This window comes from Ranitomeya variabilis, chromosome 4 (assembly GCF_051348905.1).
Source record: "Ranitomeya variabilis isolate aRanVar5 chromosome 4, aRanVar5.hap1, whole genome shotgun sequence".
NCBI lineage: Eukaryota > Metazoa > Chordata > Amphibia > Anura > Dendrobatidae > Ranitomeya > Ranitomeya variabilis.
This window is the reverse complement of record NC_135235.1, coordinates 198191859-198215678: the sequence shown is the minus strand read 5'-3', so window position 1 is coordinate 198215678 and position 23820 is coordinate 198191859. Positions and strand designations below refer to the sequence as shown.

Sequence of the window (23820 nt, the reverse complement as noted above, 5' to 3'; positions counted from 1 at the left end):
GAAAGAGGAGTATGTACCAGCAGATAGTTTATTACATATTTGCAAATTTTTACAGATACCCTTCATGAATGAAATTGGCACCAAAGTACAAAGTGCAGTACTCAAAATAGCCACCCTTAGCTATGCCTCTTTTTCCATGTCTCTCCTATGCCTTCTTGGTGTGTATTTGATGATGCATCTCCAACTGTTGACAGATCATCCTCCAGCGTCCCGCATAAGAAAAACTCCAAAAGTGCTGAGGTTTTGAAAACCTTTAGTGGCACCTTTGAAAATTACCAACTCTCTTGGCTGTCCTATAGGTGTCCCTTCTTTCTGAGAGTCTCTCAATGGAGTACCCAAAAATCCAGCAGTTCAATCTACATTGACTCTTTTTTTAAAAAAAGAACTAGATGCCAGAAGATAGTTTATTAAATACTTGCCAACTTTTAGGGATGACTTTACAGGCGGCCATTGATGTCAGAGCACAAAGCACTCATTTTAGCTATGCCCTTTTACAGGCCACTCTAAATGTGCATTTAGATGATGGGGCTCCATCTGTTGCATCTCACAGAAGAAACCATCCAGAAGAGCTGCTTTCCTGGAAATTTGGGAAGGCTTTGGTAGCAGTTCTTCTGACTGCCTGGGATGTGTCACCTTTTTGTGGGATTTTCTCAAACATTCTAAATAATATAGAGACCATATCGCTCTCTTCAGTGGTTGTTGTTGTTTTCTAGATTTTCTTTAAAAAATCAACTGGTCCCTGGTCTTAATTTTAAAAAAATTATTGCACTGATAATCACAGGTATCGAAGAGGCTTCTTTGTGTTCACTGACTGAGGATAGTCACACAAGTTTCAGCAACAAGTTGTCATTTTCTCCCCCTTGTTCATCATAGATTTGCAGACCCGTTCAGTTAATGAGATCACAGTATAGAGGGAAGAATACAGGTAGTCGTAAGTATCATCTACAGTAGTAGGAGGTGATATTCTAATGACCTTCTAGATGTGGAGTATGTGGTTTGTGCAGGTGTCTCCTGTTTTGCATGTTGATGAAAGCCTTTTCTAGAAAATGGAAATATTATATTTTCAACCTTTTATGATAAAAGTACATCAAAAAGCTAAAAGAAGGATGAAGAATTTACAAAGAAAGAACTTGAAACCAACGGAGAAGTCATGTCATCTTAATGTTCCTTCCATGCACCCTTCATGCAGCATGTATACAGAAAAGAGGGGGCTCAATAACAAAGGTCAAAATGTGCCTCCATTATGATGTTGAGTTTTTCCACTAAGGGCAGGAGTACCTTGGTGTTTGTTCCTTCACCACGCACTTCCCATAACCCTTCGAGACGTTTCCCGCTTTCTTTCTAACTATACATGGAGCGGCCCCCAAATGCAGGGCAACGGGGTACTCGGTACCGGGTCTCTCTCTCTGTTCTGGGGATGTCACGGTGGCCTGACCCGGTCCGTGGCCCTGCTAAGGGGCGCCCAATTAAAAATGTAGGTGACGGTGTAGGTCGCAGTAAATAACGAGGACACAGGGTTGCAGTCTCTTTACCTCTTTACTGAAGGCTTCGGCATCCACAATCCAGAGCACTGCTAACAGGGCTGTCTGAGACCGGCCGGTCCGAAGGCACATCCAGAGTTCCCTTTACAGGTGGAAATCAGTGACCTTCCTACCAGCGCCTGTGTGTTGTAGTACTTCCCTGCTGAGCACCACGGGATAGTCCTCACAACTGTCGTGTATGTTTCTGTTCTTTCTCTCCGTCCCCCAGATGATATGGATAGGACGTACCCGTATGACGCCCCTCTCCCACAATTGCCTCCGTTGTCTTCGTTAGGTGTAAAGGTGAGACAGCCAACCTAAAGTTAACTGCCCGGCCGTAGTTCAAAGTAATGCGTAGAGTCTCTTACTTCCTCGGCGTTCCGGCCGCCGGCTACACGTCTCAGAAGGATGTTGCTGATCTTGAGGCACGACTCCTTCTGGTTCTATCTCCTTTGTGCTGTGATCTCGTTTCTCACTTCTCCACAATATACTTCGCTTCGTGTCCTTTCTTAGGAGTCTGCCGCTATAAGGCACGGCTCCGAAACAGACTGTCTGTGCTAGGCCGCTGTCAGGATCCCACCCCTGACAGGTCCTCTCTCGAACTCTCCCCAGCTACTTTCTGTCTAACTTCCTATCCAACCCCCCAGTTTTACCCATGTGTGAGGAGTGGCCTAATAGATAGGACCTTTTGCGCCCCCTGGCGGCCGGAGTGTGAAGTGTAATGTGTGTCTGTGATACCTGCAAGGTGAACTCTTTTAGTGCAATCAGACGTACCATCACTCCCCCTGGTGGAAGAGCGACGTTACTGCAACAACCAGACTCTGGGGCACTGCATACAATTTCTACAGAGAGGAGAGTCCTGCACAAGTGCTTGCCAGCTAGTAAGAAGGGCGACAGGGCCAACCAAGGCTAGACCCATTTTTTACATGGGTGTTCAGCCATCTTCATGGTCTTCATCTGGTTTGTATTTCAATCTGATTTTCTACCTACTGATAATCTACCCATTACATATAATGACCATTATTACTGGGGAATGGACTTCCGTCTAATAAATACATTAATGTGGAGTAAAACCAAAGTGTGTGCAATTGTTTCTGCTCCGTAGTTGATTACGCTGCCTTTTCCTTCTTCTTACTTCTATAGAATTGCTAATCTGTTTTAGTTCTCATTGTTGTATAAAATCAATTTAATTTTTTTTTACGCCATTATTTTTATGGGTTTTGGATAAACCAGGTTCATACATCAAAGTAGATCTCAATGCTGGTACACTGGACTCACATGGGGCTTGATTTGCATAAGGGCACTATATTTAAAGTGATTAATAGTGTTTTGGAACGGTTCTCCTAAAGTGCAGTAGACAACCTGAGTCAGCTGTTTAATGATAAGAGACCCCGGAGGATATACATTTAGTCAATAACATAAGCTTTTAGAAACACATGACTGCTTATCATTTGGGAAATGGAAATATTATTTGAAGCACTTTGGGTCTATAATTGTGTTATCTAATATACAAACTTAGCTAAAAATAATATTGGTAGCAGCCAAATATCCTATATGGCAAACATCTCATAGAAAGAGTCTTGGACTGGCCCACAGGAGAGCAGGAGAATCTCCCGGTGGGCCTCTGTGCAGATTCCTTAAACTCTTACATAAAGTAGTAGTTGGCATAAGACTCTCGACAAAAACAGCATCTCATCGTTCATTTAAGAAACGACCCAGTTTATTATTATATAGATGCAGAGGTAACATTTTCATTGAGAGTAATGTAATATTTAGATTTAGCTGAACAGTGGGCCTCCAGAGCCAATGTAATCTTTGTCACCCTAGTCGAAGTATGCTTTATGGCAGTGACTGCACTGAGATTCAGATTCCCCGTTCTTATAGTGATATGAATCTTTGGGTCTTCAGATTCCCCGTTCTTATAGTGCTGTGAATCTTTACATAGCTTTTCAACCAGAAGATCTGCAATATTGGTTAGCAATGAAAATTAGAAAAATAAAAAACCTTAAGGTCCCTGTACTCATTTGACTAATGTCGATATCAACGGATATGGCTGACACACCAATGTTAATGGGGGTGCCGACCAACTGAATTTCGGGGAGAGGTCAGTGGGACATTTCTGATTTTGGACTGTCGATTACTTTGTTCTCCAAGAGCTAAGCCACCAGCAGATGTGTATTGGTGGCTTTCTCGTAGAGAACACATGAGCTCGGCCGAACGAGCACTCATGTGTATGGAGAGAAGGCTGAGATGGCCGTCAGCCGAACAATCAGCCAAAACATCGTTCAGCCAGCAGTCCTCTAATATGGGTGGCTGACTTTAAGGTCATTACAAGGGACAGAAAAGCCAAGACTGCTAACCTTTTCTGGCCTGGAATCAAGACCTACCATAACGTGAACGAAAATTTTGTTCTGTGTCCACAAAGCTGAGGAAGCAAAAGAGAACAGACACTGTTTGCTCATCTTCCATTTTACATAAACTGTATACAATTATATACATTGAAAATGGACGACACAATAGAATAATGTCCGCACAATGACGAGTATGTAACTTTGTTTTTGTACAGGAGGAAAGAGAAGATGGCTATGAAAGGCTGCCTGAGTGTGACAAAATATTTCCTGTTTGTCTTCAACCTATTTTTCTTTGTGAGTACCATGTGGATTTCATTTTTTTACATTTCCATATTACAGTTTAAAAATATATTATTTTATGGACTCTTAAGTCTGTAATTCTTGAGTGACGTAATAACCTCTCACATTTTCTGGGTTACAAAATATCTTAAGTCTATTAATGAATACAGCAAATATACAAAAATTTTGCACCATTTTCTCATATTCCTGAACTATCAAGTCTCTAAATAAACAAACTAAAGCCACTATTCATCAAGCAGTTTATGCTACAAATTAGTAAAGTAAAAATTTTCACGCAACTCAAAATTGCATGAAAATTTAGCATCTTTTGGAATTTTTACGCCAAATGCTTCTTAATGAATCTGACACATTTTTCTTTAGCTCACGCTTCATTAAGACTGGCGTGCAAAAACCCAATCTTAATGTATTGGGGTCTAACTTTTTTATTAATAATACAAAACCATGTTTGGGTTTATAAATTTTGAACTAAATCTAAAATGCTCTTTATTTTTGCCCTATACTGTTTTTGTGCCTTTTTAAAGCAAAAAGCTTGCATGTTCCGTTAAAATCTTACATAATTTGTGCAAAAATTTAAGGCATGCAATCACTTCGGGTGGAGGGGAGGGAGTTGCTGGAGTATATTTTCACAAAAATAAATCAACTTTTGAAAAAGTAATAAATGATGAATTGGCAGTAAACATCTGGAAAATGAAAACAAAGGCAAAATTTGCAAACCTAAAATTCCAAGGGCTCACTAAGCCCTCACCCAGCCCAAGATCCCGAAAAACAGATACACTACAGGTCTCGGAAAATGGAGTCAAAAAAAAAAGAACCTTTGGATTTTTTTTCACCACTTAAAAAAAAAAGACCTTATACATTTTTGTTATCAACGTACTCATACTGACCTGGAGAATCATAATGGCAAGTCAGTTTTCGCATTTAGTGAACATCGTAAAAAAAATCCTGTTTTCCAGTACAGTATATGGTAAAACTAATGGTGTTCAAAAGTACAAATCGTTCTGCAAATAACAAGCCCTCACATGGCCATATTGACAGCAAAAAAAAGTTACGGCTCTGGGAAGAAGGGGAGCGAAAAACGAAAAAGCAGAAAATCTCACAAGGGCCCAAGAGGTCAGGGGGCCAAAATCCAGCTCCAAAACATGAGTGCATTATGATGAAGGGTCCATATCTTGTTTTTGCACAGGGGCCCTCTTCTGTCTGTGTCCGCTAGTGCTCCTAGTCATTGATTCCTTTGGTCCTCTTACAATCTTTTCCTCGCATAGTGGTTTTGGAATACAATTCACTCTCTTTATGCTTTTTTCGTTGCCATTCTTTTTATGGCTCAATTTTACCTCTTATTGGATTCGATATCAAATTCTTACACGTTTTTACAGCTTGTCTAATACGCATCCAGAACTGACCAGGCACGGCGCCTGAAACAACCGACGAGCGATATGGGCTGATGCCCGTTCCTGACAATGGTCTGCCGCTATAACTTCATAAATCGAGAATACACTGTCATGGACTGAACTGTTGCTGCATATTTCCTGTAAAGTTTTCCTAAAGGACACTCTGATGAGCTTGGCAACATTTTAGTAACATGCTTTATCCATGAATGGTGTTCAAGCTTTTAGACATTTTCTCAGAAACAATATTAAGAAACCTAGAAATTTTCCGGGTGTGGTACACAAGTATTAAAACTATGCTTGGCAAAGGGGACGATTTTGGATGGTGTTTTATATGAACTCTTCACCATGACTGTATAACCCATATTAAGGCTATACTGTAACGAAGATCTTTAACTTTACATAATTTTTTTAGTATTTCCACACTATTGTACAACATTGATAAGCAGTAGCGGGAGCCCTGAAATAAATCAAAATGGGCCCTCCCACTAGGGTGCCAGGTGTCGCCACCTATTACAGTATCACCTGGTCTCTATTTATCCCTTGTGCCACTTTCCATAACTATTGGGCCTTTACCTGTCTCCTTTTTTATTGTATATTTTTCTGAATAAATTCTGCACAAGTTCCCAACACCCAGTAAAAGGGCCCCATAGTATTCCGGCAATCCTCCTCTTTGGTATGTATCAGTGGCGTAACTTGAAGCTTGTAGACCCCAATGCAATAGCTCCAATGGGACCCCCAATTATTGAAAGTCTTTAATAGTAATGGTCTTTTCTAGTGACGAGCGAACGTGCTGGAATAAGGCGTTATCCGAGCTCGGATGCCAACAGAGTGTCTTGGGCGTGTTTGAAAAATATGTTTGATTCCCCGTGCCTGTATGTCTCGCGACTGTTCAACAGCCACAACACATGTAGGGATTGACTAACAAATAGGATATCCCTGCATGTGTTGAGGCTGTCTAACAGCCACGAGACATGCCAGCGCGGGGAATCGAACATATTTTGCAAGCACACCCAAGATATTCGGTTAGCCCTTGAACATGCTCGGATAACGCCTTTTCAGAGCACATTCGCTCATCACTAGTCTTTTCATATAGGCCAAAGAGACCTTTTTGGTCACCTAGGCTCAAAGATCCAGGTACGATTGCATCCCTTGCAGCTATTATAGTTACGCTCCTGGTATGTATGCCTTTATTGGTCGCTAACATATCTTTGTAAAGTACACTAATACTATTTTCTTAATTATTTGCACCAAGAAAAATTCATTTATTATACTAACCTATAATTAGATGCCGGATGCTAGTTCTGGATTCTTAGCTTATATTTACTCTTGTGTTTGGTCATTTTTCCTCTCTGCTCTGTCAACGTCTGCAGGATAACAATAGGTCATGAAATACTAGTGACCAGAAGAACATTAGTTCTACGAAAGAGGAAGTGTGTTACCCTCTCTTATAATGATCCAATACTGTACTCTGCTACGCTAGCTCTGCACTAAAGGGAAGGCGCCGCCATGATGGTCATATGTCAGCTGTGCACCAGACTTCTGCTTTCCATGTGGGTCATTGAACTCTTTGATGGAAGAATTTTCGGCCTGTTGGTTGTCTGGACCAATCCCAAGAAAGGACAGAGGAAAAGTGGCAGCCACCAATTTACATTGAATATGTGAATGAATGCAGTGTAAGTGTAAGATGCCCAAGCGAGGTAGTCATGGGCGAGCTTCGGTCCCCACTCCCTCTGGCATTCTACAGACAAGTTGTGTCCCAGTCCTGGTGTGCTGCTAAGTATGTGGTGCTTTCCACTTACTTCTGGCTTGCAGGCCTCTGCTGACTCCAGGAATCCTTCTTATGGTACCAGGGCAGCAATTAATCCAGGACGTTCTTAAAAAACAAACTTTAACTTTGTTAATGGCAGTTTGTACGGTATTTACTGGCAGATACAAAGGATAAGGCCCAATGAGTTGTCATCTTTCCCACAGGTACTGGATACAACTTCAGCCCTGGTTCTCGGTATAGATGGCATGTCCCTCTCTCTCTCTGGCTTTCCTAGCCCTAGAGAATCTTCCTCACCTCTATCAGTATATCCAGATTGCAATACCTTCCATCCCATGCAGTCTGAGTGCATCTTTCCCTGTATCTTCACAAGCTTAGTGTGCCTCTGTCCCCAACATCATCTCAAGGTTACCCCAGGCCATTAGACAGAATGTCACGGAAGGGTATTTATGGAAATCCACTGCCCCGAGTATTAGGCCCACGCTGTGCCTGGCAGCCCAGGCCTGCTGCCCTTGCATTGACTGACTTGTCACTTCCTGCACTTGCCACTAATGCTCAGATCCCCCTCCCAAACTGGGCTGGCCACTAGTTAACCCTGTCCCAGCTAACTGCAGCCCCAGTGGGTATCATAACTTTACCACATACAAGAGCATCAAATACATTTGATCATTGAGTGTTAGGGAGCAAACTATCAACTCCCACAACTGTTACATAAGAACCCACGTACTTGTAAGACGGTCAATTTTGGGTGTATGACTTGTGACCCTTAACGTGGTACAACACTTTGAAGACAGCACAGTGACTAACAAGGACACAGCAAGATTTAACTGCAATGGTCATTTACGCAATATGAGCCAACTGACAGAATGGTCACCTTCTCTCCCACTAGGGAGACATTCTGGAGGCACAGATCTTGTTGGTTACAAAACAGAGTTGAGAAACTCTATTTTAATTGCTGAGTTCTCAGTTCTTTAGGCTCAATAATAGCCACTGTCCAGAGTTGGCCTGTGGCATAGGGGTTGTCTGTAACCACTCTGTTGGATCTGAAGGTTAGTATTACTTTAACAAGACCAACTCCAACCATGGATCCTTCTCGCTGTTCGAATTGTAGACAATTGTATCAAGGGTGTGTCATTTCACTCAATACACTCATTAGCTCACTGTATCAGTGCCAATACAACTGCCCAATTAAAAGGCACGAGCACCAGCCAATGTGCAGCACTAAATGACTGTCAATTGACAACCTGTTTGTGGGCAAATGTTGCTGTTGTCTTTGGCAGCGCAAGTCCTACTTTTATATTACAATCAGCATAACAGAGTGAAATCAGCTGCCTTGTCCTCATTAACACTTTCTCATAAGTTTTGGCAGGGCTGAAATTCACTGGAAATAGGGTTTATGTGATTAAGTTAAATTTTATGGCAAGAAATGACTTTGCAACATTTTGAAATTCATCTGATCACTCCTCGGAACAATCTAAAGTTAATACAAATTTCCGCTATAAAAACTGAAGTGGCAAACTTTGAGAAAAACTAAATTTTTGTCAGTCTCAAAACTTTTAGCCCAAACTGTACTATTTTTCTGAAATCTAAATTACAGGCATAGTTCACATGCTGGCTGGTCGGGCCAGTATATAAACTTCCACTCAAGCGTGAAAAGCCTTTCTGCCATGTAAAAATATACCAGCATTATGATTGACACATTATAAGTGGGGGCCCCTTACAGGTTTTGTATTGGGGTCCAAGAATTTGAAGTTATGTTTCTGAAACATAACTTCTAAATGTTGCATTTCCTATTTTCATCAGCACTGTTTTTTTCATAGACCGTGAAACAGTCTGTAACTTGCTTGCAGGATCCCAGGGCGAGTGTGGGAACATTGTCTTCCTCTTTCCTTTACTGCTCTATATCTAGAATTTGTCTGCTGATAACTGGAGCCATTCCATCTCTCACAATACATTAAATGGATTCACCTTTTTTGCCAACCCATTGGGTACTTGACAATAAGATTACAAAGCATCCCCTGTTGAGATCCCCAGTGATTAGCTTTTTTATATGAGGAAACCTCATGACAGTGCATGTACAATTTCCCTACAGTGCCACCAGAGGGGAAATAAACTATTGCACAGTTTCCATCTGTGTAATGCAAAATAGGACTGGTCCTCCAAAGAAACAGATTGTCATGATTCCATCCCTCATTGTGTCTGGGATACAATTATTGACAGCTCAGCAGTTCAATCTGGTATAGGGACTTGTTGAGCTGTCAGTGTGTTGATTGACAGCTCGACTATCCAATCTGAGACTGTGAGGCGCTGGCTGTATCCAAGTGTTCATTGTCCCAGGTGATTGCCATGCTACTTAACTGAGCTGTTTCTTCCAGACCTCTGCCAGACCTACATTCAGATAGTAAGGTTTGTTTCCTCTGTGCCTCAAGTTCATTATGTTGATCTTTCGTTGCCTGACCATGGATCTCGTTCTGACCATCCGTCTGTTTAACCCCTTCTGTTCTGATCCACTATCCTGGTATTCTTACCCTAGAACATTACCTGACTACGTTTTTGTCTCTTCCTTCTATTTATGACATACCCTCCTGGCTTCTGACCTTGGACTTCTTGATAATCCTGACTCATGGCTTGGCAATGAAAAGTGACCAGCGTCACACAGATGCTTTTTGCAATTCTTCACTTTTGGCTGGAAAATAAGGATCCCCTCTCTATAAATTCATAATTCCTTAGAAAAGACATTTTAAAAATGTTTTTTCTTATTTGTATGACCCTTTACGAGGAGAATACCGATGGGTAAATCAATAATGAAGTCACTGGAAAAGGAACATTTAACTGGTGATGTAGACACAGCTCATACATAGTCTGATCTTTTCTATGGTTGCGAAACCTGGACGATAAAGAAACAAGACAGAAGAAGAATCGACTCATTCGAAATATGGTGCTGGAGAAGGACGTTGTCAATACCATGGATGGCAAGAAGAACAAACAAATCAAATTTGGAACAAATCAAGCCAGATATGTTACTCGAAGCAAGGATCACCAAGCTATGACTTGCCTACTGTGGACACATCATATGAAGAGAGCAATCACTGGAGAAAGACATCATGGAAGAATAGAAGGAACAAGGCAAAGAGGAAGACCAACAACCAAATTGCTTGATACTATCAACATAACAGAGGAGAAGACCCTGGTGGACCTATCTTGGCATTTACAATATCAAACGTCCTACAGATCATTCATCCATCACATTGCCATGTCTCGAGATTGAGCCAAAGGCCATTAAAAAAAAGAAGACCCCTTAAGAGGGCTTCTGCTTTTGTAGTTCAGCTATTGTATGCAAAACATATGCAAATACGAGTAACTTGCGGCAAATTGTTTGTGCAGGCTAATCTATCACAGATAAGATGTTGGTTAGGATATTACTGGACCTTCTATTGATTTATCGAGTGACTGTATGTTCTGTTCCTGACAGGTCCTGGGAGGCGTGCTCTTATGTTTTGGACTCTGGATCCTGTTTGACAGGAGCAGTTTTGCCTCTATGATAGGTGAGTGAGATCATTTTTGGAGAGGCTCTGTTGCTTACATGCCATGTCTTTTTGTTTACATCCACAAAGAGTAAGAGAGCTTTTTGGCTGGACTCAGCTGTCATTAAAATTGTGGTCTTCTTTCTGTCAGCATTAACCTATTCTTTCCTGGAGAGTTATATAATAACACACATTATCCTTACTACTAACCAGATATTAGCACAAAAGACTTTATACATCTTTTAGAGTGGGTAGGAAGCATACAAAATATCACAAAAGTGAGTACACCCCTCACATTTTTGAAAATAGTTTATTATATCTTTTCATGGGACATGACTGAAGACCTGAAACTTTGATACAATGTAGGCAGTGTACCACTTGTCTCCAGACCTAAACCCTATTGGATACACCAGTACTCCGGTGCTGACACAGGGTGTGCTTGACAGAAAGTATACACTTGTATCGAGCGAGTCTGCACATGTCTAGTTGGCATGTGACTGTACTTGTGGTCATGCACCCGCCCCCGACACTGGAGAATCCTGACAGCGCACAGTGTGCACTCAGTAGGATTCATAAGTTTGCAGTTCCATAAAGTGAATGCAGACTTGAACTTCAAATCTGGACAACGCCTTCATGTCAATTTCCTTTTTTTGTAAAGTGGGCTCCTTAAAGATAAAGAGATCACAATTTCTCTACCTACTAGGGCATCCGGTGATCAGTTATAATCTGTGGGGTAAATCTAGGACATATATCCAATTTCCCTACCGCAAAAGGAAAATTAATTGTCCATTTTATTTTAATTAAATTAATGTCTTTAGGACAAAAGGTTTTTTGGAATTCAATTTTATGAAAACTTTTTGCACTATTTTGCATTTACAGGCTCTTTATTTTCCTGTGATCTGCAGTCATAAATCAACTGAGAGGAGCTCATGAAAAGAGATAAAATGAGTTAGAAACGTTCCCATTGGACCATCAGAACGAGCTCACTACTGAAGTCTCAGGTGACTCATTCTGCAGCCAGCAATACAGAGGTGATAGAAGATAAATGGCGCAACATTTTTAATTAAACCCAATTAGAAAAATTATTTTTAGCCCAAAACACATGCAGTTAAATGAGATTTAGTTTTTCTGTATTTATGCAATTTCTCGATTTGCGGGCAGGTTCATTAAAGGTGAAACTATGTTGTTGCATAAACTTACAATCTTTTGAACACACTATTCAATCATTCGATCCCATAGAATAAGTGAGCCAGGCTGAGATAAAACAGCTCAATTATGAAGTTCAGACATGAGAAAATAGAGACATAAGGATAAAGAAAGGGAATTAAGGCCCTGCTCCAACTTGCAGGAATCTTTGTAGTTCGATCCCCCCAGGCTAGGGCTGAAATCTTCAGAAATAAAGCGGAGTCATTCAGCTCTTCATATTTATGTAACCTGTTTCTCCCCTCTCGCTCCCCGTCTTTCCTCCCTCAGGGTCTTCTACTCCTACCTTGAAGATTTGGTCCTATGTGTTCTCAGGAGTCGGGATCCTTACCATGCTGCTGGGATTTCTGGGATGTCTAGGTTCATTAAAAGAGATCAAGTGTCTCCTTGGATTTGTAAGCAAACTTTTATTTCTGTTCATTCGGTGTACATAACATCTGAGTTGTTTGCCAGAGATTATTTATGTCATTGATGAATCTTCAGAAAACCTGAAAACCTAGTGTAAGCGAACAAGGTCATAAAGAGCTAAAGGGAAGAACTAGTACACCTGACAGTAGAGCAGCGCCACCGTTATCCATAGACTTTGTCTGGTATTGCCCCAGTGACCAAAATCAGACAAAAGAAGCATTTCTGGAAAATGGCAGCCATGTTTTACTCTTATACAACTCCTAGAATGGCTTATTCCACAAGATCAACACCTTTCCGCATGTAGACATCATTAAAGGGAGCCTGTCTTGTTGAAAATAGTATCTGATCTGCAGGCAGGATGTTATAGAGCAGGAGGAGCTGATCAGATTGACATACATTTTGTTGGAAAAGTATCAGTAAAGCTTGAATTTTATTCATTGATATCCCTGGTGTTTGTATGTATATGAGTCCAGTGGGCGGGCCTGCTCAGTGATTGGCAGTCTTCCCTGTACTCTGCATGTCAAACACTAAATAGGCCCGCCCACTGGACCATATACATACATACACCAGGGATTTCCATGAATAAAATACAAGTTATACTGAATCTCTTCCAACAAACCTATATATCATTCTGCTCAGCTTCGCCTTCTATACAACGTGCTGTTCTCAGATCGGACTTCTTGTATAACGTGGCAGTTTTCCTTTAAGGGGGTTCCCCTATTTGAAACCTTTTACCTAAAGCCTGGCACCAATCTATTACATAGACACTGTCGGTAACAGTCATGAATTGTCCCAATTTTTTTTAAACAGTTCAAGCAAATTTAGAGATGACCCTGGGCAGGAAGGGGCATGGTTTGCATTAACCCCATCCAAAATTGACATATTGCCTGCTTTGGGGTGTTTAGGGGCAAACTTTAATTTCTCTTTTATTATTCACAGAGTAGTTGGTAGGTATAAAATTAGCTCTCACCCACCTGTACGAAGTAGCTACCCTATAAGTTGAAGTCTGACCCCGTAACATGACTAAGAATATGAGCCAATCTAAAAAGAGAGAGACACAAGTAGTAAGAGACACCCAACTGCAGACTGCTGTTTAGGATTATTGCCCCTTATCAGGACAAAACACAACTCCCAGATCATAAAATAAAGCCTCATTCAAATGTCGATTTTTTTTTCTATGCAAGAAAGAACATAGCTCATTTTTATTAGAGTGCTAAATCCAATTTTCATCCAATTTTGGTCTGTGTTTAATATTACCACGAGTATAGCATTTGTTTTTCTCGTATGTAAAAAAACCCAAAACCAAAATAAAACAATTCCAACTTTTTCCTGCCACGTGGAAAGCATAGTTAGAACATGTTAGTGATGCACAGACATGTGAATGGGGCCTAACGCATTATTGCATGTTCTTCAAGCTACTTGTAAAACATCTACCAATTCAAAGCAATGGGAAACAAATAAAAAACATAAAGTATAATTTAAGGAGGGGTTGTCAAATCTCATGGACAACACAGGTGACGCCAAGAAAATCCTTGATTGCAACAATCCCCAACATTTTATCTGCCATACCACTGAGCCTTTGCATCCAAACTCATACAGGTAGTGAGAAGGAGCCATGATTGGGGCTTGATTTATCCCCAAAAGATTGTGATTATGACAATAATTCCTGTCTTCTGCACAATGGTTTTAAAAAGTTTGCAAAAAAATTAAAGTTTCTAAACAAATGTGTTCGAACTTAGTGTGAACTTAGGCTATAAAAATATTTTAAAAGTCCAAATGATAGGAAGCACACACATCTTCTTAAAATAAAATAGTTAAACACAACAGCCAAAAATTAAAAAAGGCAAAAAAGAAATATCGGCTGCGCTCCCAAGCAACATGTTTCAGACCTCCATGGTCTTGGCTTGACAAAGGACCTTGTTGGTCTGAAACATGTTGCTTGGGAGCGCAGCCGATATTTCTTTTCTGCCCTTTTAATTTTTGTGCTATTATATTTAACTATTTTTTGTGCCTTTTATACTACTGGATTAATGAAAGCAATTCTTTTAAGAAGTGAGTGATGCCTATCATTTGGACTGTTGCTATTACTGGAGTATTTTGCTAATTGCTCCTTTTTTAGAAGAATATAATGTATACTTTCAATTTCTGAAAGTTTGACGATACACTATACACTGTACACACATTTAACTGTATCCCATAAAGTTTTATGCTCTAAGAGTTTAATAGTATTACAATAAATTCAGAGCCTAAAATCTACTTTCTCTAGACGTATGGAATTAACTACTAATGTCGTATAGACGGGAGAAAAAAAATGTTATTTCAGGAAGCACGTATTCCATGAACAGACAAAACGGTAATAATAAAATCATGGACACTTGGCAGTGGTAAAGACTTCCAACATCTGCTGTCAATACAGTCCCATGTATGTCGTAGATGTGACTGCAGCAGAAAAATATGGAGGCCATCTGTTTAGGTCAATTTCTAAATCAGCCTGTATGTAAACCTAATTTCCATGCAGTTACTTTAGGAAAAAATTACTGGAGCCAAAAAACTTTTGTTTGGTCATCTGGAAGTCATAAAGAATTTTAGCTAAGAATCATGGTGTCTTGGGATTTGATTTGTAACCTTAAATCAGGTTTCCACCGTGTAACATGAAGTCAATTTTGAAAAGTCAGTGAGTTCCAAGTGCACTAATGCAGATCCATCTAAGGAAATTGCTGTATATATATATATATATATATATATATATATATATATATATATACAGTGCCTAAAAGTAGTATTCAACCCCCTGCAGATTTAGCAGGTTTAATAAGATGCAAATAAGTTAGAGCCTTCAAACTTTTCAAACAAGAGCAGGATTTATCAACAGATGCATAAATCTTACAAACCAAAAAGTTTTGTTGCTCAGTTAAATTTTTATAAATTTTAAACATAAAAGTGTGGGTCAATTATTATTCAACCCCTAGGTTTAATATTTTGTGGAATAACCTTTGTTTGCAATTACAGCTAATAATCGTCTTTTATAAGACCTGATCAGGCCGGCACAGGTCTCTGGAGTTATCTTGGCCCACTCCTCCATGCAGATCTTCTCCGTTATCTAGGTTCTTTGGGTGTCTCATGTGGACTTTAATCTTGAGCTCCTTCCACAAGTTTTCAATTGGGTTAAGGTCAGGAGACTGACTAGGCCACTGCAACACCTTGATTTTTTGCCTCTTGAACCAGGCCTTGGTTTTCTTGGCTGTGTGCTTTGGGTCGTTGTCTTGTTAGAAGATGAAATGACGACCCATCTTAAGATCCTTGATGGAGTAGCGGAGGTTCTTGGCCAAAATCTCCAGGTAGGCCGTGCTATCCATCTTCCCATGGATGCGGACCAGATGGCCAGGCCCCATGGCTGAGAAACAGCCCCACAGCATGATGCTGCCACCACCATGCTTGACTGTAGGGATGGTATTCTTGGGGTCGTATGCAGTGCCATCCAGTCTCCAAACGTCACGTGTGTGGTTGGCACCAAAGATCTCGATCTTGGTCTCATCAGACCAGAGAACCTTGAACCAGTCAGTCTCAGAGTCCTCCAAGTGATCATGAGCAAACTGTAGACGAGCCTTGACATGACACTTTGAAAGTAAAGGTACCTTACGGGCTCGTCTGGAACGGAGACCATTGCGGTGGAGTACGTTACTTATGGTATTGACTGAAACCAATGTCCCCACTGCCATGAGATCTTCAAGGAGCTCCTTCCTTGTTGTCCTTGGGTTAGCCTTGACTCTTCGGACAAGCCTGGCCTCGGCACGGGAGGAAACTTTCAAAGGCTGTCCAGGCCGTGGAAGGCTAACAGTAGTTCCATAAGCCTTCCACTTCCGGATGATGCTCCAAACAGTGGAGACAGGTAGGCCCAACTCCTTGGAAAGGGTTTTGTACCCCTTGCCAGCCTTGTGACCCTCCACGATCTTGTCTCTGATGGCCTTGGAATGCTCCTTTGTCTTTCCCATGTTGACCATGTTTGAGTGCTGTTCCCAAGTTTGGGGAGGGTCTTAAATAGTCAGAAAAGGGTGGAAAAAGAGATAATTAATCCAAACATGTGAAGCTCATTGTTCTTTGTGCCTGAACTACTTCTTAATACTTTAGGGGAACCAAACTGAATTCTGGTGGGTTGAGGGGTTGAATAATAAATGACCCTCTGAAAAAACTTTTCCCAATTAAAAAAAAAAATAAACAAAGAAATAACATTCTTTTTTGCTGCAGTGCATTTCACACTTCCAGGCTGATCTACAGTCCAAATGTCACAATGCCAAGTTAATTCCAAATGTGTAAACTTGCTAAATCTGCAGGGGGTTGAATACTAGTTGTAGGCACTGTGTATATATATATATATATATATATATATATATATATATATATATATATATATATATATATATATATATATATATGCTTTCTGATTCTGCAAATGTCAGCTTTGGTGAACATGGAAGTGAATGTGTAAAGTCACTCTGTTCGTGATAGCCTTGCAGCTCTTAATAGGGCTTTCACTGACAGTCCATCTAGCAGGTCCAAGAAGAATGCTGGCCTGCACCGTTTAACCCTCTACAGGGCTCTGGACTTACACAAGGCTTCGGTAGATGGAGTGGCTGCTGGCCATTGGAGCGAGTTGGCAGAGGAGGGTCATGTAAGCCTGGTCAGAGAAGTCAGAAAACAAAGGCACAGGTCCAAACAGTCCAAGATCAGCAACTAAATAACACACAGGATCAGGAATGTGTATAGGGACAGAACTAGGTCAGATATAACCTATAACTGGCAACTGCAGGAAGGCAGCTTAGGGCTTATATAGTGTGCTTCCCGGCGTTCCCGCCCAAGCTTTCTGCAGATCATCATTAAGGTTTAATGTTTATGTCGTACATTTGCTAACATGTGAGGCAGCTGTATACACAGAATATATTATTTGAATTGATTACTGTGCCCAGAATAGATTTTATAAACCCAATTTGGATACCAGTGATATATAATTGACTAATATATATTGACTTATATACACCAGATTCCTTGATAGGGTGTTGATCCAGGGACCTAGTCTGATTACCGTACGTGGAGACGTGAAGGAATTTTTTTTCCCCAATGTGGAGCTTACTGTTTGTCACATTTTTTTTTTGCCTTCCTCTGGATCAACATGTTAGGGCATGTTAGGTTAGGATATGGGTTGAACTAGATGGACCTAAAATCTTCCTTCAACCTTAAAAACTATATTAGGCCGGTTTCACACGTCAGTGTCTCCGGTACGTGTGGTGACAGTTTTCTCACGTACCGGAGACACTGACACAAGTAGACCCATTCAAATGAGTGGGTTTATGCACATGTCAGCATGTTATGACGGACCATGTGTCTGTGTGCAAAACACGCAGACATGTCCGTTTTTACCCGGACACACATGCCGCCAAACGTGCACACGGAGAACAGTGTACACTGTCCTCCGTGCGCACGGACAGCCGCCCGGGAAGCAGCGCTACACTAAGCGCTGTTCCCCTGCTTGTGGTGCTGAATGCGGCTTTCATCCATTGTCCCCGTCTCTGCCGGCATCAGCGCAAGCAGGAGTCAATGAATGAAAGAAAAACCCGACATGGGGTCCCCCTATGTTTTTCAACCAACCCGGCAAAACTCACAGGTGTAGGCTGCTATTCTCAGGCTGGTAAGGGGCCATGGATATGGGCCCCCCAGCCTAAAAACAGCAGCCCGCAGCTGCCCAGAAAAGGCGCATCTATTAGTTGCGCCAATTCTGAAGCTTTGCCCAGTTCTTCCCACTTGCCCTGTAGAGGTAGCAAGTGGGGTATTGAGAGGTTAATGTCACCTTCCTATTGTAAGGTGACATTAAGCTGGCTTAGTAATGGAAAGGCGTCAATAAGACACCTCTCCATTACTAATCCTATAGTTGTTAAAGGGTTAATAAAACACCACACAGTTAGAATAAAGTCTTTTAATGAAATCAGACACAACAAAGTTTCCCATCTGTATTAGAGTGCCATTCCAAGTGAAGCCCTCCATCTCCTGTAAAAAATGTCAAAATATACCCATACCTGTCCGGCGTACAGTCAGTCCCACGCAGTAATCCATATCTAGGGTAATGTACAGTTTACAACCGAGAGTGGTGCTAACGCGACCACTTCCGGCTGTAAACTACTGGGGAATGAATGATAAGCAGGCACAGACTCAGTGACGTCACCGCTAGTTACTGAGCCTGCACCCGCAGCGTCTTATTCATTCCCCAGTAATTTACAGCCAGGAGCGGTCACATTTGCACCGCTCCCGGTTGTAAACTGTACATTCCCCTAGATATGGATTACTGTGTGGGACTGACTGTACGCCGGACAGGTATAGGTATATTGTTGGTTTATTATTTTGACATTTTTTAGTAACTCGTAGTATTACATACTAAGGAAAGAATGCACTTAAAGGGGTTATCTGAGACTTTTTTTAACTATGGGCCTAAGAACTAACAGGCAAGTAGTTGCTACCTACCTGTCCGTTGTGCCCAGCGCTGATCTCTGCCGAAACAGAGCCGTCATAGACCACTCCTGCCAGTGATATAGTAGTTTCCGCTGATGTCACGTCGACAGAAAAGAGCTCCTCTTCCACTCTGCTCCCTTGATGGAGCGTGACAGCTGATGTCATGCTGAGTGACAGTCAGCTACCTGCAGTCAATCAGCATGACGTTGGCAGTCACACCCCGTCGACAAAGCAGCCCAGTAAAGATGCAGCTGCTTTGTTGATGAGGGACAGCTGAATCGCAAGCAGGAGCGGTCAATGACTGCACTGTGATGGCACTGGGTAAAATGGGCAGCTAGTTAGCAAATACCTGCCTGTTAGTTTTTAGGTCTATATTAAAAATATAACCTTGGATAGCCTCTTTAAAGAAGGTAGATCAAGGATTGGAGTCATGTTCCCCTAGTATCGACCTTTCCTTAAAATGTTCCTTTTGACCAGTACCCCAGTTTAGTCTGTCTTGTAACAGTGACTTAAGACCACAAACCAATCATCATTACTAATGTATGTAATCTTTTAGGAAAAATACCAAAAATAAAAGGCCGAAAACAGATGTCTTCATGTACCTTCTGCAGAAAAGCAGAAGAGAGAGGTGATATCCTACACCTTTCATTATATAATTAATCACATTATTGTCCTCAGGTCTTGCACTCATTTTAAATGAATGAGACTATTGTTCACGGTTATCCATTGAGCTCGTTCTTGCAATACCATGAGCAGGAACTTCATAAGAGACGCTGTGTGAATGTAATCTCCTGGGAAAGAGAATGGGGATTGGGTCTATTGTCTGTGCAGCAGGGTGTGCAGGATTAATCCGCATCGAATCATTTCCTGATCTTTGGCTATAATATGAGTAGAGACATATTCACACTAAAGCCACCCGTACATTCATTGTCGGACTGGGGTGCCAAGGGCCCACCAATAACCAAATACAAGGCCCCAATTGTAAGCTACATGCAAATGTGACGTTTTCCTCAATCATAAATGTATATCACAAAGATTAATAAAAGATTAATAAATTAATAAGATGCTGCCTCTGTCTGTACATAGTGATTCCAGTATATTGTGCCAAGTACTGGTCATATAAGAGGGTGGTGGACTACTTATGCACAGCGGCCCACCGGAGGATTCTCCTGTTCTCCTGTGGTCCAGTCCAAGCCTGCATTACATAGCTATTGGCCGTCTAATGGTTCAGCCGGCAGCGCTCTAATCCTACTCTCCAATAAACAGGAGCACTGCTCAGTGCTCCGTGCTCTCTATGAGAGAGAGAGTTGTTGCCAGACATCTCTGATGATGGGTAACCTCTTAGAGAACAGAAGGATCAACAATCCTAGGATCCTTATCTCCTCCGACAATCATCTATTTTTGTGCACTATTTTTGTGAGTGCCAGACTCAATGTGATTTATCAGTGATTAGGGATCAATCTCTCCCCCTTACCCACTCTCTCTCCCTCTCTCTCTCTCCCTCTCATCCTCTCTCACTTCCCCTCCCTCTCTCTCCATCCCTCTTTCTCCACCCCTGTACTCCCGTTGGATCGCACTCGGAATAAATATACGTCATTTGCACAAAGCCATATGGTGTTGTCCTGTTTTGATGTGTTTAAATAACAGTTACAGACTTTTATTTTCATACATTAGACAGCATCAGCAAGACAGCACAATATTTTTTTACAGAAAAAGAAGCAAACTGAAATCAGTGTAGTTGTTGGTCACACTCAACTGTACTGAGTTTTTGTATTTATTGTGCAAAAAAAAAAATCCTTAGAGAATTACCTGTCACTGTCTACTTCACAAAGGGTGCCTGTTGCAAAAAAAATTATTTTGCACATTTGTTTTACTATTCAAATTTTACATTCGTTCATGCTACACCAATTCGGCACTTTTTTGCAGCTTTATGTTGGCTTTTTGGAAATGTACTTACCTAACATTTCTTATGTCATTGTTTTGGAAGAAATTTGAGTTTTCTAAAAAAATAGGTTTTTTTATTTTTAAATGTAGATTTTTACCTGTGCTAACTGCAAGTCTGGTTTTGCACACTACTAATTCAATTTGACAACCGTACACATGACACCTAAATATTTGAATAATTTAATTCCGAAGACAGCAAATGGTAGAACTAATATGTTCATGTTGCTGCTTGGCTAATTGCAGAATTGCAGTTCTGTTACATAATACTATTTAATATTGTTTATTTTTTTTTCAGTATTTTGCATTCCTTCTTCTGCTGTTTGCTGCTCAGATTACTGTGGGTGTTCTCATATACACACAGCGGTCCCCCGTAAGTACTGACATATACTCAATGATGGTCTAGATATTATTGAAAGCCTGTTATAAGATCTCTTCAGACGTCCATTTTTCACATGTGGTTTTCGTGGATAGAGCACATACCCATTAAAGTCTCTGGCCATGTTCACATCTGATTTTTATTTTTTGCAGACATTTTTTTTTTTCATCTATTTTCAGGATCTATTCCATTAGTGAAAAAAAGGGATAGCACTCGTATACCATCTGAATGCTGTCCATTTTTTTACTGTTTAATAGACAAGAGAAACTTGTGAAATTTTGGGGGGTTTGCATTTAAGAAAATGGATTTCACACTGAAGCTAATAAAGGACACACGGGTCAAAAATGGATGAAATTAATAATAAATTGACCCTTTTTTTTTCCTTGTACACAAAACAAAAAAGAACGTCTGAATTAGTCCTTAATAAGATTATAGATTTACTTTATTTAGGCAGAAGGACTCGTATTAATGCAAAATTTTATTTTAAGCAACTTCCTGATATAATGTAATTATTGAAGCCTCCAAAAATTAAATTCCCAAAATTGTCTATGGGTACAAATGGCAGAATAGATTGAAGGGTAAAGGTATTCAGTCAGCAGTTCTTTGCTATTTAATCTGAGAGCAACATGATGTAGAGGCTGAGATCCTGATTACAGGGATGTGTCACTTATTAGGCTGTGTGCTGTAGTTTCAATACAATTTGTGTTTTATCAGCAGGAGATTATCTTTGGAGGACTAGGTGTCCTGTGCAGGCAGTCCAGCTAATCTGTGTAACCACTCCCCCTCCACTGATTGGCAGCTTGCTGACATTGTACACAAGAAGCTGCCAATCAGGGGTGTGGGCGGGGTTATAAAGGGCTCAGCATTCTGATCACTGCTACATCTACAGCAGAGAAAACAGAGATTTTATCAAAACTGCACAAAGTAGTCTAGTAAGTGACATATCACTGGAATCAGGGTCTCCGCCCCTATATCATTCTGTTCTCTGATTCCATAGCAAAAACCTGCTGACAAATTCCCTTTAAAAGAATTTAAGAAAAAAAACAAATTGTGGTTTAATTCCCCTCCCCAGGCGCAGCGCTGAGTCTCTACCATTGCTGCCGGTGTCTGTTATTGTCTGCAGCGCTGATGTCAAGTTGATGGTGCTGCAAACAATCACAGGGGCCACTGCCCTCATCCTGTACAGATTTGCCAAGCTCAGTTATTGGCTGTAGTCCTATGGGTGTGACGTCAGCGTGGTAGACAAGAACAGACAACGGGAGCAACCACAGAGACTCAGCACTGGGCCTGGGGAGGGTGAGTAAAGCACATATTTGTTTTTTTTAAAACAACTGCACCTGGGAGAGTGGGGTTTTCTAAAACCATAAAACCACTTTATTAATAATTCTGACAACAGAAATGTGATGATATCAACAGCTACATCATAACACATAAGTCTTTCTTCTTTTTACAGATAAATATTGCTGTGGGAAAATATGTGGAAAATATTATCATGAACTATGACATTATGACAAACCAAACAGAACAACGGGAAGGTTTGGATTTTGCACAGGAGCAGGTACGCTCGTCTGAGCCTTTCCACACTGCAGTAAGGTCTTTAGAAGATCTTCTAGTCCTTCCATGGTCCTTCACGGTAATGGCCATCACTGCCCTATCTCTACTCCGAGGTGTAACTTGAAGCTTCGGGATCCTTTTATAACATCTTGCCATGTGCATTTATAATACCTTCTTATATGACAGAGGGGGCTTCAGAGACCCTCAGGCTTTATGCCCAAAGTGCGACTTGTACCCCCTGCACCACTTTCAGTTACTCTCCAGCCTCTTTTGCACACAGTAGTTGTATGGCGCCCCTCTACACTATGGTCAATAACTAGGGCTTCAAAATAAAACCTAGGTAGATCAAATTACTATTAATACAAGGGAACGTCGTTTCCACCCAAATACTTTTTGCTTCTATATTAACCATTGCACGTTATTGGGAGAAAAACACTAAAATTGCATTAAGAGAAATTGTAGTCACTGTGAAAAGCAAATGCTCCCAATAATCACTTATAAAGACCAAACTATCATCAATATTAAAAAAAAAATGGAATACTTGGACCCGAATAGAAGACATTGCATTACCCAATAAAGGGAGTTATCCAGGACTAAATTATTTTTTTGTAGGCAAAAAAATCTCAGCACCGAAATGACCATGGCGAACGAAGACCTTAATGCAATAAATGAATATTTTACTTGGATCCAGCCAGAAAAGATCCAACATTTTGACCAATAATGGTCTTTATCATAGACTTTGGGTGCTCCATGTTAATAGTGTATCTCTTTTTCGTCTGGGCTGCTCTGTCGACGAGGCGTAACTGCCTGCCAAAAAGATGCTGATTGACAGCCGGACAGTTAGGCAGTGGGGAGCCGGCTGTCAATCAGTATGATGTCAGCAGTCAAACCCCATCAACAGGGCAGTCCAGAAGAGAAGCCGCTTCTCTGTCATCGTGTCGTCAGCGGAATCCACAGAATCACCTGCAGGAGCAATCAGTGACCTACCT

General features: G+C 41.0%; 1 protein-coding gene across 1 annotated transcript in view; it reads left to right on the top strand.

Annotated features, from left to right (window-relative positions):
* The window catches only part of CD37 (CD37 molecule), a 110235-nt gene that overhangs the window by 62314 nt on the left and 24101 nt on the right, over nucleotides 1-23820 (top strand). The window contains exons 2-6 of the mRNA XM_077259578.1: nucleotides 4087-4165; nucleotides 10797-10869; nucleotides 12322-12446; nucleotides 21197-21271; nucleotides 22731-22835. Of these exons, the coding sequence (XP_077115693.1) occupies nucleotides 4100-4165; nucleotides 10797-10869; nucleotides 12322-12446; nucleotides 21197-21271; nucleotides 22731-22835 (444 nt within the window). The 5' untranslated portion in view covers nucleotides 4087-4099. The remainder of the gene's footprint in view (nucleotides 1-4086; nucleotides 4166-10796; nucleotides 10870-12321; nucleotides 12447-21196; nucleotides 21272-22730; nucleotides 22836-23820) is intronic.